Source organism: Gymnodraco acuticeps, unplaced genomic scaffold (genome assembly GCF_902827175.1).
Source record: "Gymnodraco acuticeps unplaced genomic scaffold, fGymAcu1.1, whole genome shotgun sequence".
NCBI classification, from domain to species: Eukaryota; Metazoa; Chordata; class Actinopteri; order Perciformes; family Bathydraconidae; genus Gymnodraco; species Gymnodraco acuticeps.
Window position 1 is genome coordinate 3,856,968 of NW_022990042.1, and position 17,494 is coordinate 3,874,461.

Below are 17,494 nucleotides of genomic sequence, written 5' to 3' on the forward strand. Positions count from 1 at the left end.
TCAATATATTATAGGTCTCAGATATATACAAAACGTGTCTGAAGTGTCTTTCTGAAACACCAAACAGATCATTGCAGCATTACCCATAATCCCCTCTGTTTCAGCCCTGTTTCCAAAGTGCTGATTCTCTGTCTGTTACTTTAGATGAAAATAAGGAGCCCCTCCCCACGCCCCTCTGAGAGAGATTTAGTTAAAAAGAACACAATGGTGCTCTAAGAGGAGATTCAGGTGATATGGGGGGGGGGGGGGGGGGGGGGGTTACCTTGGTTGGTGATTGGCTAATGGTTACACAAGCCAAACAAATCGTTATGACATCATAAATTGGCCAAAGTCTGATCAGCTCATTTTCAGACAGATATAAATGGATCAGGACAAAAAGTGAGTGAATCTTTTTTCCTGTAACTTTCAGAATCTCTTTACACAGAGGGGACACATGTTTAAGTAAAAAATACGTGAAAACGTGGATTTTGCATAATAAGTGACCTTTAAAGCTACTCAGCAGTTCAAACTACCTTACCAGCTGCAACATAAAGATAATGTACACATTGCACCACGAATTGTAATCCAATTGTACACAATAATTTCGAGATGGACAGGATTTCAACTTGTCACAGTATTTTTGCACTATTACTTCGAATCTGTAATTGGTTTTGGACCGTATTACAGACATAATCAATAATCGACATTTTCAGTCGTTGCGCTCTTTAGCTGTTCTGGGCCTCTTCGCTCTCCGTAGTGAGTGACCTGATTGGTTGGTTGTTTGTTGACATCCAATCACACCACGTCTCTGCTCCTACACATAGGCTAAAGTATCTCATTGGAATCGGACGATGGGCTGCTTCGTTTAGAGATTATTCACACCTGGTTTAAACTTTATTACGGTCCCGTCTTCGCGTACAGACGCTGCTAGCTCCGGGCAGACATGGAGAGAGTTGTCATCATAACCGGCGCGAACAGGTAGGTCACTAAAACAGCGTTATAACGATGAAGAGACACTCGGTATTTAACATTGTTGCAGAGTGACACCTGCACGAGCTGAAAGCGTCACTGAGGGAGAAGTGCTTCTAAAATATGATGAACGGACTGATGTTTTACAACTGTTATAACAATGCTAGTTAGTTCAATCCTCTTTTATCCACAATGTTATTGTAAGTGCATCCATCACGTACACTGGAAAACATGCACATTAAGATACCATTAGGGGAATTACAAAAAAAGCTAACCGCAACCCATAGCCTACAACAAAATATATTAAATGTAAAGGTTGTAAAAGTACCTGTACTACTATACTTATGTACCATAAGGAACATAGTTATAATGAGGAAGAACCCACATTATTTATAATGTGTTTAGATTTATTTTAATGCACAGGTCTGTGATTCTTTAATAATAATATGGGACTTGTTTTATTTTATTGTATATGGTGTTAGCACTATAATTGTAACATACATTTATGCACCAGTTATGCATAAATTGCTAATTCAATTTGAAAGATATATCCACATAAGGTTTTTTTTCAAATGCATTTAAATGTATATGTAAATATGTATTTTAAATAATAAATAAAACTTGCACAAAAAAAATACATCCAAGATAAACAAAATCATACACAAATGAGAAAATACTGGTGTATCTACGGCGGTACTATCTGTGATTTATTACCTCCATCAAAAACATTAAAACTTTCTCAATACACTCTACAGAGTAGGTCTATTATAGGTTCTTACTATCAACATGCATTGTAATCATTTTAATTTAGATGTGTTATAATTTGCGACAACAACCTGTTTCTGTATCTGTCTTTAATATTTATTTCTTCTACAACTGTCATAACAAGTTTTCTATGTTTACAACTCGTTTCACTTCCAAAGTCTGTAGGATGAGTCCTTAGGGGTGTTTGTTTCCACCCTAATGTTTGTCTGCCTCCTCTCACTTTGTCCAGCGGCATCGGCCTGGCCCTGTGTGAGCGGCTGCTGACGGAGGACAGCCAGCTGCGGCTGTGTCTGGCCTGCAGGAACATGCAGCGGGCGGAGGCTGCCCGCGCCGCCCTGCTGACCTCTCACTCCAACGCACATGTGGACCTCCTGCAGCTGGACGTGGGCTCTGTCCAATCGGTGCTCAGCGCCGCTCAGGAGGTCAAGGCCAGGTACTGACACAGAGACACAGTGATGTCATGACACTGTTGATATACCTGCACTCACCTGAAGAGGTTGACCTTTGTGTTTCTCTGCAGATACAACAGAATTGACTTCCTGTATCTAAATGCAGGAATCATGCCCAATCCACAACTGGATTTGAATGCTTTTTTCAAGGGTCTGTTCTCCAGGTTAGTCCCAAAATCCAGTTCCTAATTTACTTTAATTTGCATCCTATAATTTGATTTCATATTTATATAAAGTTCGATTTTTTTTAAGTGAGTTTGTATGAGGAACGTAGCACGAAGGCAGTTTGGAGATGAAGACAGGAGTACCAAGATTCAAATATGTGACTGCACAATAGCTACAGAGTAGATTAGCAATGGAAATCTTAATCTTAAATCGGAGGTTCCTCCAACAATGCAACATATATATAAAATAATAATAACGTTAAGGACCTTTATAATAAAAGGGAGCCTTTTATAAAAGAAGACATTTAAATTAAGTCGGGTAAAATAATAGGCAGGAATCTAAGCAATGTACTACTGTGGATCAGGAAGTACGTAAAAGAAAGGCCCACTTAAAGAAAACAAAAAAGCGTTAAAGTCTATCTAATTTGTTTATTTACAATTGTGTCACCGCTTAACATTGCCGTGAAACAGCAACTATGAATAACTACAATTTGGTAATAAATTGAATATGGATAATTACCTCATACAACCACACTTCTCAACATCAAATGTTGTCTTTAAAGTTTGATGGCTGTAAACCCTGTCCGTGTCCATGCTGTTCTGTAACACTTTCTCCTCTCTGCAGGAATGTGGTCCGAATGTTTGCCACAGCCGAGGGGATCCTGACCCAACAGGACCGCCTCAACTCAGACGGTCTGCAGGAAGTGTTTGCCACCAACCTCTTCGGTCATTTTCTCCTGGTACACCACAGATATGAAATCTAAAATATAACAAAAAACCCTTTAATCTGACATTGTAGCCTATATACAGTCCTGAATACTATATGATATTACAGTATAGTTATTTAGTATTATAGTCGTACATGCATAAAGTATATATAGTATATAAGTCATGTACCGTGTGGTGCAGATCAGGGAGCTGGAGCCGCTGCTCTCCAGGCTCGTGTGGACCTCCTCCAGTAACGCCCGCCGCTCCGCCTTCAGCATGGAGGACATGCAGCACCGAGAGGGGAGGGAGTCCTACAGCTCCTCTAAGTACGCCTCAGACATGCTCAGCCTGGCTCTCAACAGGCAGAAGAACAGCCAGGTCAGTCCATCAGACAGTCTGCACACTACCGATTCAGGAGTGACGTTTGACACACACTCCAACATTTAGGTTGGTCACAAGGTCATTATAGTGGCTGCAGGCAGTCCTTTTCTGCAAAGAAGTCTTAGCAGGCCGTAAAACAGTTTTTAACAGTGTAAAAAAGTTACAATGTGGTCCCGTTTCCTCTAGGTGGCGCCAAAAGGCATGTTTGTTAGAGTAAAAAAATGTATGTGAACATACTTTTTTAACATACTATTAACCATCAAAAGCAACTGCTATCGTTCCCCGGATGTTTCCCTTTATGTTTGTTTTCTTTAAACTCTTTGTTTTGTATTTTTTTGAGACCAATGAATAAAATGATAGCAAAATTCATTTTTTCGTTGGTTGACGGGGTAAAAAATCTGCACTGTGAAATATTATAGTTTTAGATCTCCTTTGGATATACCAGTAGAGTTAGATTTTTTAATTGACCTGCAAATAATGTTTAATTTACCTTTTTTTTTTTAAAGCATAAAATAACTTTTAGAACTCTCACCACTCTTAAAGCACTATCAACTTTGTTAATTAAATAGAAAGTTATTGACAATGTGCATCAGGTAGATCGTAAAAATGTTCCTGAAATAAATGTGTGTGACAGGGGCTGTTCTCCTCTGTCATCTGTCCCGGGCTGGTGATGACTAACCTGACCTACGGGATCCTCCCCTCCTTCTTCTGGACCCTCATCATGCCCGTCATGTGGCTGGTAAGTGAACCAACTCATCTCTGGGAAACATGATTAGAATCGCATATTATGGAGCCATAGGAGTGCCATAATAAAAATATATTATTATTATAAAGAAATATTATAATGCATTATTTCTTAAAATATGTTTTTTGCAGATAAATTACTCAAGATTTTCTGTTTTATTTTTTTTTTAAAGCAAAATCAATAGAAAAAAGAACAAGGAAAATAAATACTGTATTTTTTTTTTTAAATACATAATACAGAAAATAAAATAAACAAATGTGAACAAAATGATAATGCATTTAATTATCTTTTTATTGGGTAATCATTGTTGTATTTGTTTATCTTTACATTATTTGTTATTTACCTATTTATTATGTTTTTGTGTCATTAAATGTTTTCTCATATTTAGTTTTTATGGCGCTCCAAGGACTCCATAGGGTTTGCACTGTATAATGTAATGGGATGTATTTTCAGAATCAGAAACAGGTTTATTGCCAGGTAGGTTCGCACATACTAGGCATTTGACTTGATGTCATGGTGCATACATAAAATATAAAAAACAAGAAATCTAATATAAAACACAAATTATTTTACACCGTAATAAAATACAGTTAACTAGCAATAAAATAAAAATAAAATAAAGCAGTAATTTACATGAAAATAGAATGCTATGAATGAATTTTTGCATATAAACTGTGAAATCAGAATATGTGCAGAAAGGAGTATGACATTGTGTCATTGACATTGTGACTCTCTGTGCTTAATAGATAAGGATCTTCACCAACACATTCACGCTCACACCACACAACGGAGCAGAGGCGCTGGTATGTTGCTGTCAGTACGAAATAATGCACACATATCTCTAAAATGAATTCCTATAAACACGACGTCCTGCTTTTTAACAGCACTGGCTGTTTCTACAAAACCCTGAGTCTCTGGACCCCAGAGCAAAGTATCACAGTTTAACATCAGGACTCGGAACAAACTACACTCAGCCTCGCCAGGTGAGTAACCAGAGACCGGCACAGAGAGACATCATACTGCTTTACGTGAAATTGAAACAAGCTGAACCTGAGTACAGTGGAAACCACTTACAGTGATCACAGTAACTACTACTACTACTACAAAGCTAGTGTCAGACATATTTCTTTACAAAACCTGTTTAAATAATTAGCTTATAATAATAATAACAATATAATCCTCTACTTACAGGGTTCATTTTGTGCATTTTCGTACATTAGACCACATACAATTTGACATACATATATTTTATTTTATACTAATGATTGAAAGCCTAGTTTATTTTTAGGCCTGTTCAAAAATATAGAAATGCACTGCCAAGTCGTGGCTCATTAGCATGTTTGCACAACTGCTGTTTCTTTATTTGTAAACAGCACAATATGTGCAATTGAACTAAAGTAGGCTATATTTTAAATACAGTACTGCAGTGATTTAGAATGTATTTGAATCAGAATATCTTAACTTTTTAATGTATATACATTTGATTTATTCCAAGGAAAAATGTTTTGGGAGTTGCTCCAGCTTTGAATTATATAAAAGATACATTTAAAGAAATTGATTACTAATATTTATATAAACATAAGAAGCTAAAGTAAAAAGTCCAATAAAGGTTGAAATCAAATATTTATATAAACATAAGAAGTGAAGTAAAAGTGTTTTTAAGTCAAAATAATGTTTTTCATTCTTGTCTCAGATGGACATCGATGAAGGAACGTCCGATGTCCTCTATTCCAAACTCCTCGAGCTTGAGAAAGAAGTCCGAAGGAAACAGAGTGAAGAAAATGCCGACGAGGAAATTAGTGCAGTGAAATAGTGAGTCATTTGTAATGGATCATTTTTCTCTGAATAAAGTGCTCTTATTCTTTTCATGCTTGCGTCTCGTATCACTGAACAATGTGTCTCTGTTGTCTTTTCTACATAAGTACAATTCCACAAGACTTTTCTTTGCATTTGCCCTTTCTGAGATCAATAACCAGCAGAGGTCTCATGTTGTAACTAAATACCACCACACCTGATATCTGTATCATGTTCTTCTTCAGCGGGCTTCTAACCTTACAGACTTGAATCAGCTGTTTGCTTGTAAGGTCTGGTTTACCTCCAGCTCTTCCATCAGCTGTCACCAGGGTCTCCTTTTACCACAGATCATACATTATGATGTGGTTAGCTGAAAGGCATGACATGCTCACTGACAAGGTCTTTAACAGACACATGCAGGGTAAAACAATTCTTCTTTTCACAAGCTCTTATGCACAAGTTGTTTTACTGATATTTCACTGAAATTCTAAAATATAACTGCTTTGTGGTAGCAACAATAGGGCTTTGGAGGCTCAACTGCTTAATGTCATTGTGTTTTGCTTTAGCTGCTCCCGGCACACTGGTTTGCAAGATGATTGCCTTTTTTTTGTTTTAATTATAGGAATATAAGAGAAAAATATACATGACGAATGTGCATCAGAGGCCTTCTTTTAAAGCCATTTCAGAAAAGTAACTGAACTTTAATCGGTGAAATGTTCCGAGCTCTGCTTTTTCTTGTTTGTCAGCAACATTAGGGAACAATTACTTGCCTGATTTTCATTCAACTTTATTAAACAGTGTAGCATTGACCAAGGAAAAACCCATTTATTTGTGAATGTATGGAATCAACCATTCTAGGTTATTTCTTTATTTCATTACACATTTTGACTGGATGGTTGTTCTCTAAAAAATGAAGCGCTAAGATGAAAATTAGCAATGGTCATAAACACGTGCCCTGGGCCTGAATAGAGTTTCACTCTTGTTTTTAAAATCAATGACATCCATTGGTGAAACAAACTGGAGTTACATGAAAAAGTTCCTGAATATGTCTTAATCCAGTGTGACAGCTTCAGAGTGCTGAGAGCTGTCTGTGCACAGGGCGGTCTTGTCAGATATTGTTCCGCCAGCTGTTGCTCAGCATGCCCCTGCTGGCTCTAAACACAACATTTGCTGCTTTTTATAAACTGACAAATCCCACTTAATCTTATGATATGTGTGTTTGTAGCAGCACAGAGTCAATGCTACAAAATACAAGGACTTGAACACACTGCATATATTTTTTAACAGCAATAATTGTATAGAATCTATAGTTTATATGATTCTGTTCAAGTTTGTATCTTCTTGGTCAATGCACTTATTGTAAGTCGCTTTGGATAAAAGTGTCAGCTAAATGTAATGTAATGTTTATTTAAGTAATGTAGACTAATAGAGGTATATTGGTTTATGATTGAAATACCTAAGTGACACTTCTTCAGCCAAACCATGAAATATGTAATAGTGTTTTGTTCTGTACAGCATCATGTACTTTTGACAAAACAGGACCAGCAGACTATGGAAAGCTTCCCCTGCATGTGACTTCCTCTCAGAAATTAAAACCCGGATTACTGTAGGAGGATATCAGAGCACATAGTTACATAATGTAAATAAAAACATTGCAGCCTCAGTGTGTTCAGATTGGTGCGCTGTGCACGATGTCCCGGATGGTGCTCGCACCGGAAGAGAAGGGGCAGCTCTCCCAGCCATCTTGTGGCAGCATCCAGCGAATTGTTCGCATCAAACCTCGTAGAATCGGAGGTGAATCCCGTTGAAGGGGCGCCATCATGCCCGGACACCTGCAGGAAGGCTTCGGCTGTGTCGTAACCAACCGGTTCGACCAGTTACTGGACGATGAGTCCGACCCGTTTGAGATCCTAAAAGCGGCGGAAAACAAGAAGAAGGAGGCGGCCGCCGCTGGCTCCAACAAGACTGCAGCTCAAGCCGCGAAGCAGCCGAAGAAGGAGTCACAGAAGGACAGGAAGAACCCGCTGCTGGACAAGAAGGACGAGCCCCAGGCTCCGGTCCCACTGAAGAAAGAAGGTAACACAAGCATTCACCTGCTCTTTAGCTTGTGAGCAGTGCATGTTTATTTTCATCGTTATCCTATAAACTGTCATGTACATCTTAGCTGCTGATGCTGATGCTGGACTGAAAACAGAGGGGTCAACCTGACAGACCGAGGTTAGCTAGAGACCAAGAGGAGGTTGCACCGTGTGGGGGGGGGCGCGGGTACACCTGCTGCGGACCAGAGAGCCTGTGAGCGGGCACGGTTTCCCGCAGCATCCCGCAGGACGGTGCCAGGCTCGGGTCCGCTGGAGGATGGGCACTACGCAGCTCCGTTAGCGGCTGCAGGCAGCGGGACATTCACCTGCGCAGAGAAACCAGACAGACGGCTCTTTGTTTGCATCTGTCAAAAAAATTTACAACAGTGAATTTAGATTTTGTTTAAGTTTAGTCCTCTAAAATAGATTTAACAAACCGAGGTAATGAAGAAGGCCCCCTGTTAGCCTGTGTTGTTATTAGTGTGCAGTGAGAGCTGTTGTTTAAGCTGCTGGATGGAGACAGTGGGAGCTTTGCGTGACATATTGATCTTTCCTGCACGTACATCGGTTAAAACATTATTTGTAACGTTTAAATATCACTGCCATTAGGAATATAAGAATGATATTATATAAACTGTGCTTACTGCCACTTGAAATACCTCATTTATATAAAGCAACATAATAATTCCATATATATTTTCAGCGCCTTTTGCACTCAGCACTATTTTCGTACTGGCTAAACACTCCGTTGTGGTGTTGTTTGCAGTTGCACCAGCTGCACCGTATACTTTTTTTTTTTTTTTTTTTTTTTTTTTTTTTTGGGGGGGGCCCAATAGAGAGTTGAAGTCCTTTATTTCGGAAAAAGTATTGAAGTCAATGGAGAGAGAACACTTATCTTTCGATCCCGTTTGAATTGTGCCACGAATTACACATGATGTTTGTCAATCTTAAAAAATAATTTCCATGTAAAAAAAAAAGTCACAGCTCCCTGCTGAAAAAACCAGCTAAGACCAACAAGGCTGGTCAGGCTGGTTAGCCAGTCAATATTAGGCTGGATTAGTTAGCTGGTTAAGAGGGGTTTTGGACACTGGTCAGGATAGCTGGTTTGGTCACAGTGGTCTAGCTGGTCACCATTAGCTGGTCGGTTTAGCTGGTAAAAGCTGGTGGTCACAGTGGTCTAGCTAGTCACCATTAGCTGGTCGGTTTAGCTGGTAAAAGCTGGTGGTCACAGTGGTCTAGCTGGTCAGAATAGCTGGTTTGGTCACAGTGGTCTAGCTGGTTACCATTAGCTGGTCGGGATAGCTGGTTTAGCTGGTAAAAGCTGGTGGTCACAGTGTTCTAGCTGGTCACCATTTGCTGGTCAAACTGGTATGATCTCGAGTAGAATTTTAACTGGTATTACTTGATGGTTAAGCTGGTCAGATATGATGATGAAACACTCTCACCCAATTGCAGTAGCTCAATGAACATCTATCATTTCAGATCAGAGCACCTACCTTACCAGAAAGGTACCAGAATGTATGTAAATACATACTCATAAATCAAATGATTAGAAGCAGTAAAATAATTTATAACACAATGAACATTAACACACATTTGAAAATATTTTCAAAGCACCCATTACTTCATATTTTTAAGCAGTTTCCTTCAATTGTTTCTTTCAGTTTTTCACAAGGTCCTGTATTTTTTGTGAAATGTAGTAACCGGCCAACTTCTCCCTCTCGGTCTTCTCCACGTTTTGTTAATTCAGCCATCCTCTGAAGCACTCTTCAAAAGAGAAAGAAAAAACAGATTAACTTTAAGCTTTGTGTTATGATTACTTAAATATGTGCACTGTGAAAAAGAAAAATTTATCAAATTTAGTTTTGAATTATATTACATGTATACACTTTTTGCACTACTTTTTATTTTGTATTTTATTATATATGTTGCATTGTTGGAGGAGCTCAGGTCAGAAGAATTTCATTGACATTTCTACACTGTAGCTGCTGAGCATATAAGAATAAAACCTTTGAATCTTGAATCCAACACTTTTTTCAGTGTAAAATCCTAAATTGTAGGATAGTTTGGCCATAATAATGCTTTATGATCACATTTCTAGTGAGAAGTGTATATTTTACTTTCAGAATCTATCTCCAGTGGATGTGTAGGATCTACATGATAGATATATTACTTTACACCCGGAAGTATGTATTGTCATTCTTATTGTCGATAAATTGAGGGATACACGCTATATTTTATTAACACCAGTATGTACTACATCCACCTCGAGTGTTTGTCTCTGCACCGGAAATAATTTCATTTGAAAGTTCAACCGCATATTATATAAACTATATCAACGCCACACCTGCGTAACACATGGTGCCTCTTATCTGAACCATTTTTTAAGCGATTTGTAATCTATTCTTGTTGACTTGCAGCCTAAATACAAAGATAACTCCACTCTGCTACCACTGCTTACCTCTAATGAGCCTTGGTAGAACTAGTGTCCGAGTCATGGGTCCAGAACGGACTGAAGACATGTGGAACAGAGGACAGGCATGGTACCATGTACAGGAAACTTTTTGACCCTTTCTGCAGCGATAAATAAAGAAAACAAAGAAGACATTATTAATAATAGTAATGATGGTAACAACAATAATATTAGTATAACTATTTATTCACTTACACAATTGCAAAGTGATTCTCACAACAAAAATAAAGAACAAAACAATATCAACAATAAAAAAACAAATGATTATAGGAATGTTAAGAGACAAAGAAATGCTAAACATTCTGAGAGGCCGACTACAAAAGGTAGACTCAATGGCTCTTGATGACATCAATGAGCAGTCCCAATAGATGCTGTGGTATAAAAATAAATAGGTCCAGATTTCTTCTATTTAGTGTTGGATGATTTGTTTTATTGATTGATGATGGATGTATATATTGTTACAAGCTGGCTCTGCTTGCAACATAAGGACAACAGTTCCACACCGGAGTTGCCCAAAACAATCATTTATTTTATCCAACACAGTGGTTACAACCAACAATAAAACGGAACAGAGGAGCCTGTTCTGCAGCCCTCTTATATCCTGGAATCAAGTGCCACAGGTAGGTCCCATCACTGCTGATTACAAGAAACACAGGTTACAGCAGCACCAACTGGTGGACAACCACAGGGACAAAAGCTCCTGCAAAGTTGGATCCTCCTGCTTTGCCAATTCATTTCCGAGGATGACTGCCACTCCCGGAACAGGCAAAGATGGCCGGACTCCCATGGCAACCTCACCCTGCCGTAAATCACAGGACAACACCAACCGATGCTTTGGAGCAGACAACAACTGCATCCCCATTCCCTTGAACAATACACCACTTCCAGTGTCAGTTACCGAGGAAAATGGAAGAACACCCTCAGTTATGTATGAATCGATAGCACCTGTGTCTCTCAGTATCTTAACAAGGAATTTTTTTTCACTTCCTTGCAAAGACACATAACCCTCTCGTATAAAAGGGGCATACCCTGGATCAATTTAATCTGCCAACTGGGAGGGGCGAGGTTTCACCTCTTGCAGGGCTGGTCCGTAGTTAGAAACCGCAGCAGCAACTGGTTGCGGGGTAGTATAGAGTTTAACCGCAGCCATAGCCTCATCCCTAGCAACCTTGTGGGGAGAAGCTGCAAGGGCAACAGGCCTGGGAAACTGAACATTTTGGAGTCCCTTGGTTTTTGCAAGTACTGGGCATTCCTTTTTCTGGTGTCCTTTACCCAAACAAAAGTAGCAAGTACTTAGATCTACTTTACATCTGGGGTCACCAGACCAGTTATTTCTGCTCCCCCAGTCAAATCTCTCCCCTGAATGAATCTTGTGTGTTAACTAGTGCTGGGGGGAAACGATTATTTTGAAAACGATTAATCGGGCGATTATTTGATCGATTAGTCGACTAATCGAACGATTATTTTTCTGTTGTTCAATTCATAAAAAACGTAATGTAAAAAAAACGTAATGTAAAAATGTTTTGTTTCACGATACTGTGTCTCAGGGGATCTTAATATTTAAGAACCTATTAATGTGTTATACCAGATTAACGGAAATAATCTCAGCTAACTGACGATACAAACCATGTTTACCAAAACAAAACACAAGTCTCATAAGAAGCATCTAAATGACCCCTGAGCGAAAAATGCTAACGGACATTGGCACAGAACTCAAGATAAAAGTACCCTTATTACTTATCGTAGCTGCACATACAATATATCCGATTAAAGCTGAGACTCCACAGATTATGTAGGTATATAGTATCATCACTGAGTGATCCGGACTCGCGACAGGGGAAGCAAATACAGTCATCACAACACGTACCTTCACAGAGCTTCTAGGGAGATCGTCTCACCACCGTAGCTGTCAATCTGATCAAAAGACGTGTTCAATGCTATGGTTCAATGGAAATAAAATGAGAAAAAACGCGTCTGAATCGGTTAATCCATAGGTTTTTAACGTCTATGTATAAAAAAATGATTGAATTTATAATCCATAATTCCATTTTATGTAAAAATCGGAGAGCAAATGCTAGCTGCTAATGGTAGCCACCACAGCTAGCTGCTGCTTCTGCTAGGCTATGCAGCAGTCTCAGTGAGATATACATATATAAATATCTTTGCGTTTTGGACTAACTTTAAAATATTCCCATGCTTTTGAAGACCTAGGGCGAGATGTTTTCGTTTGGGGGCTTCGTGCGCAATCCTGTGAGGAGGAGGTGGTAGCCGTTTCAGTCTCCATTGTGTTTGAAGTGCGATTGCGAACTGCTTGTTGCTTTGGGTGACCCACGTATGTGTAGCGACGCGTCGACGCGGAAATATGTCGTCGACGATATTTTGAAGTCGACAAAGTCGACGCGTCGCTACAGCACTAGTGTATTCATCAGCTAATACCCCGGCGTCTGTTACATTTTTAACCTTATTCTCATTCAGGTACGTTGCAACGCGTTCTGGAAGAATATCTTTTAATTGTTCAAGAAGGAACAGTTCCCTCAAATCATTAAGATTTACTACTTCGGAAGCCGTGACCCACCGATTTAAATTTCATCGTCAGCTCCCGAACAAGTTCCACATAGGTCTGTCCTTCTGACTTCCTTAGCTTCCTGAACTGCTGACGGTAGGCCTCAGGCACCAGCTCATAAGCTTTTAGCACTGCAGTCTTTACCCTTAAGTAATCTTCACTGTCAGCCATACTTAATGCAGAAAATGCTTCTTGAGCCCTACCAGTTAACACACACTGTAACAGCAATGTTTTCTCTGAATCAGACCACTGTCATCTTTGGCTAAGTTGCTCAAAAAGTCCAAAAAAAGAATCTACAGTCTTCTCCTCAAACTTCGGTAACAACCTCAAGTTATAAGCTACATCAAAAGTAGCTGGGGACACCCCAGAAGAAAGCTTACCCTCTTGGATGAGGTCCAACTTGTAACGCTCTTGTTGCAATTCAGCTTCCCGCACCACTGTAGTTAACCTTAAACGCTCCATCTCAGTTTCCTGTTCACGAGCTCTAGCCCGGTCCTCACGAGCACTTACTCGTTCCTCACGTTCACTGTCTTGTTGGTACTGCAGCAGCATTATTTCCTTTCTCTGTTCAAATGTCATTTCACCAAAGTCAAACAAAGAAAAACCTGCACTTCTCTGCCGCTCTGGATTTATAGCTGCCTTCTCAGCCAACTCCTCCTCGGAACCATCATCGCCAGCCACTGCTGGCAGAACTTCTTGCAGTACCAACTGGGCCTGTAACATAGTCACTATGGTGTCTTTACGACCCTGCTTTGGAACGTCTACCTCAAAATGCTCTGCAATTTTTAACAGTTGGTCTTTAGTACATTTTTCCAGTAGTTCCACACTGGGACACTTCACAAAATCTGTCAATGTAGCCATGATTATGCAAACTCCCTTGAACCTGGTGTACAGACACCTACAAATATATATATAATATTTTTGTTTCACTCTGGAATACCTCTCCCCTAGCTAACTGCCTACCCAATACTAGCTATCTTGTCTCGCCCTAGTCTTCATGCATGCCACGACAGGTGTTTTAAACACTTACCCAATGACCCGGTAAAGCCCCAGCGAAGCTGTTACTCACCAAGACAGCCACGGACGTGTACCCATGACAAAAAAATGTCAAATCATGTTTATGCACAAAAATAACAAACAAAAATAACAAACCAACAAGCTCCCCTGAAGGAGATGTTGCTTATGCCTATCAGGAAAGGTAATTCCAAAGCTACTCCTTAATGCCCCACACCAGGAACAAACTGTCTACACAATCAAGGCAAACAAATCAAGTAAACAACTATCACCTGGTTCTTGGATCGGACGAGCCCCCATATGTTACAAGCTGGCTCTGCTTGCAACATAAGGACAACAGTTCCACACCGGAGTTGCCCAAAACAATCATTTATTTTATCCAACACAGTGGTTACAACCAACAATAAAACAGAACAGTGGAGCGGTGTCCTGCTGTATATATATATATATATAGGGTTTATTCAACAGCAGTAAAGCATTAAGTTGCTAAATTAACGTACACTGAACTGTAAAACAACTTACCACTATTTAGGAAAGGCTCTGATCAGGAGGGTTGACTAGTAGGACAGCAAAGAGGTGGTGTCATGTACAACCATTGGTAGATGTTACACCTGAAAGAAAGATAAGAAATAGATTAGAATCTCACCTTTTTCCTGGATGTGAGGAAGGCCAGGAAGTCGTTCCCTTCAAGTCTGCAACCAGTCATAGGGGTTCAAATGCAATGAACGATGACAAGAGCGAGACTTACATTTTACAATTATATTTTTTATTAATACCAGAGCAGTGTGTACATAGGCCCTGTAGACATGCAAAGAACAGATCAAATCCCGACAGACTCACACACTTTGGTGATGTCCTCATCTGATAATGTTTCATTTTTTAGCAGCAAAGTAACATTACTCAAAGTATATGTATGTTTTGCATCTCCTCAACAATGGTCTGTATCATTGAGTAGAAAACAACTGTCCCCACAATTTCAGGTAGATTAACACACATTTGTAAGAAAAGTTTACAATGAAGCACAAAAACCCTCTTTGTATTAAGCTAGCTGCCACAGAAAGTACAGCTTAACATGCTAACCTTTGGTAGAGAGCTACAGTTAGCTAACTTCATGTTCAACACAACACCTCTAATGGCATTACATTGACGATTTTAAACAAAACGTAACTCTCTCAACTTGTAAGATAACGTCAAGTTAACTTACAACTTATAACTGCATCACGTTTTTCAGGGGAAACACAAACTGCAGAAAACGTTAGCTGCTAACTGCTGTTAGCTAAGACAGCTAGCCTTCTAGCAAACGTAAGGTTAAAAGTTAACATTAACGTAACGTTGTAAGAAAGCAAAACGAACCTTCGAGAAAGCTTTTACTCTCAGACTTGGTGAAATTGTGTAGTGTGCTTACCTCCAGAAGGACTTTTAGCGCGTTTCCCAGTAGACAGAGCTGTGCCTCTCAGAAGAGCAGCAGCTGGGCGGAGTCACAGAAACGTTCAACTGATCTTCACCTAGACCAGTGCTTCTCAATGTGTGGTCCGCGGACAACTGGTGGTCCGTGAGCGCCCCCTAGTGGTCCGTGAGTATATTGGTAACATTTCACATTTTAAATAAATACATTTAAGTTTTCCGCACTCTCGCGGGAATATCTTCGCAATGGAGCGAGCTTAAGTTTAACTTTCAATTGCATGATATAGCCCAGCGCAACACCTTCGTCACACATGTTGCCACTTGTTTGTACCATTTTCAGGCGATTTGTAAAAAACGATGTGTTTTGGGATATTTGTGGAGTTAGGTGGTCCGCGAGTGTTTTTTTATTGGTTTATTGGTCCTTGGTATGAAAAAGTTTGAGAAACACTGACCTAGACCAAGGGTCTGCAACCTTTTTGACCAAAAGAGCCATGTTGCTCCTTTTTCCCCAAACATTTTTTGTCTGGAGCCGCAAAACATATTTCATAGTTTTTTATTGTTATATCAGACAAAAACTACAGTTTTTTTGCATTTATTAGGCTATTTATTACATGATATAAAACTGTTAACCTCTAATAAGAAACAAAGAACTCTTATAAGAAGAATTACAAATAATACACAGGCCTACTTTAAAATAAATTAAACACAGCACTTGGGGAGTCCTCTGCACATTTGAAGGGAAAACAAATATTATTAAAATGGGCCCACTTTGAAATAAATAAAACATATAGCTGCACCCTAAAAAGAGTTAAAGGTAGGGTAGGTAAGAATGGAGAAACCAGCTCGAGTGCGCTAGAATTTGAAAGTACTCAACCGGAAAAAATATGCCTCTTCCTTCAGACTTTCTTACTTTTCTCCTCCAACACACACGGACGCGCACATGACCAATGAGGGCACGAGATAAGTTTGTGCACAGATGGAAGGCTGACCGGCAGGTAGGCCATCTAGTTATTTTAGCCGGCTCAGATGATTGGTCGTGCTTTTTACAGCACCACGGCTTCCAGAGATTAATTTTTGTATGTATTTATTGTCAAAGCATTTAATATATTCATTGCTATCGGGACGTTAAGAGCATTCCATGGAATATAACAAAAAGTGTTTTCTGAAATAAATTACATACCCCATTGAATTATGACTGAAGATCGTCAGCTGTCTTCCTCTCCCTTGTTGTTCCTCGATACGTAAAGGCTGCACCACCGTTGACAACTTCTCTCTACATATCAAACATACCGGTAAACCAGCATCGTTTGCTGTGAAAGCATATAACTCTGTCCACACAGAATTAAATCCTGTGTTCCTCCGGTACTTTTCTTTGATTTATCCATAGTTCGCTCATCGAGCCGGGGGTCAGGTTATTCGCCTCCAAGAAAAGGCGCTCGCGCGGGACCGTAGCAGGATGTGACGCATATTTTAGTTGACCTAATTAAAACCGTTTTGTTTTTTATTTGTGTCACAGTATCACCTCAAAATACAAGATACGAAACATTTTCAACCATGCAATAAAATATAAATAGTCCTACAAATACTTTTATTTTATTTCCTTCTTATTTTTGTCTAAGCTCAAGGGAGCCAGAGCAGAGGGCTTAAAGGGCCGCATGCGGCCCTTTAAGCATGCGGGTTGCCGACCCCTGACCTAGACCTAGTGCCAGTCAAAACATACCGCTTTCTTTCAACCACTGCCGTCTCGCCGTTCCCCCGTGTCCCGCCCTCTCTGTCTGTCTGTGTCTGTTTCAGTTTCGCCAGCAAGACTGCTGGTAGACCAGCATAACCAGCTTCACCAGCATAGACCAGCTAAAACCAGCATAGACCAGCATGACATCCATGCTGGGCTATGCTGGTTTAGCTGACTCTTACGGAACCGACTAACTCCCCTTGTGTGTATGTACAGCTCTCAACATGCCCAGACTTGTAGTAATTTTCACCTCTTTTAATACTTTCCGCCTCATTC

The 17,494-nt window shown here is 39.7% G+C and overlaps 2 protein-coding genes and 1 long non-coding RNA gene across 4 annotated transcripts in view; 2 read left to right on the top strand and 1 right to left on the bottom strand.

The window, feature by feature from the left end:
- The first annotated feature begins 817 nt into the window (after window positions 1-817).
- Window positions 818-6,026, top strand: LOC117545516 (3-keto-steroid reductase-like). Its single transcript, XM_034215331.1, has 9 exons — window positions 818-957; window positions 1,943-2,146; window positions 2,234-2,326; window positions 2,952-3,066; window positions 3,236-3,412; window positions 4,050-4,154; window positions 4,907-4,963; window positions 5,045-5,143; window positions 5,854-6,026. Exons 1-9 carry the CDS (start codon window positions 923-925, stop codon window positions 5,971-5,973), a joined length of 1,005 nt encoding a protein of 334 aa, XP_034071222.1. The 5' UTR covers window positions 818-922; the 3' UTR covers window positions 5,974-6,026.
- Window positions 6,027-7,603: 1,577 nt separating this feature from the next.
- Window positions 7,604-17,494, top strand: part of serbp1b (SERPINE1 mRNA binding protein 1b) — a 28,694-nt gene continuing 18,803 nt past the window's right edge. Inside the window, exon 1 of the mRNA XM_034215341.1 lies at window positions 7,604-8,030. Coding sequence (XP_034071232.1) covers window positions 7,775-8,030 — 256 coding nt within the window. The 5' untranslated portion in view covers window positions 7,604-7,774. The remainder of the gene's footprint in view (window positions 8,031-17,494) is intronic.
- On the bottom strand, window positions 8,000-15,541 carry LOC117545527. Of its 2 annotated transcripts, none has more exons than XR_004568848.1 (5): window positions 15,488-15,541; window positions 14,605-14,693; window positions 10,494-10,606; window positions 9,657-9,799; window positions 8,000-8,358 (listed from the first exon to the last, which is right to left on the bottom strand). It is a non-coding gene; the product is annotated as an uncharacterized LOC117545527 (long non-coding RNA). The 2 variants fall into 2 exon arrangements; XR_004568847.1 differs by having other exon boundaries at window positions 8,000-8,397.

What these genes read in the sequence shown, in the direction of transcription:
- LOC117545516 (XM_034215331.1), top strand. Translation starts at nt 923, where the DNA reads ATGGAGAGAGTTGTCATCATAACCGGCGCGAACAG. An exon ending in GCTCAGGAGGTCAAGGCCAG is followed by an intron (nt 2,147 to 2,233) that starts GTACTGACACAG and finishes GTTTCTCTGCAG; the next exon opens with ATACAACAGAATTGACTTCC. An exon ending in ACAACGGAGCAGAGGCGCTG is followed by an intron (nt 4,964 to 5,044) that starts GTATGTTGCTGT and finishes GCTTTTTAACAG; the next exon opens with CACTGGCTGTTTCTACAAAA.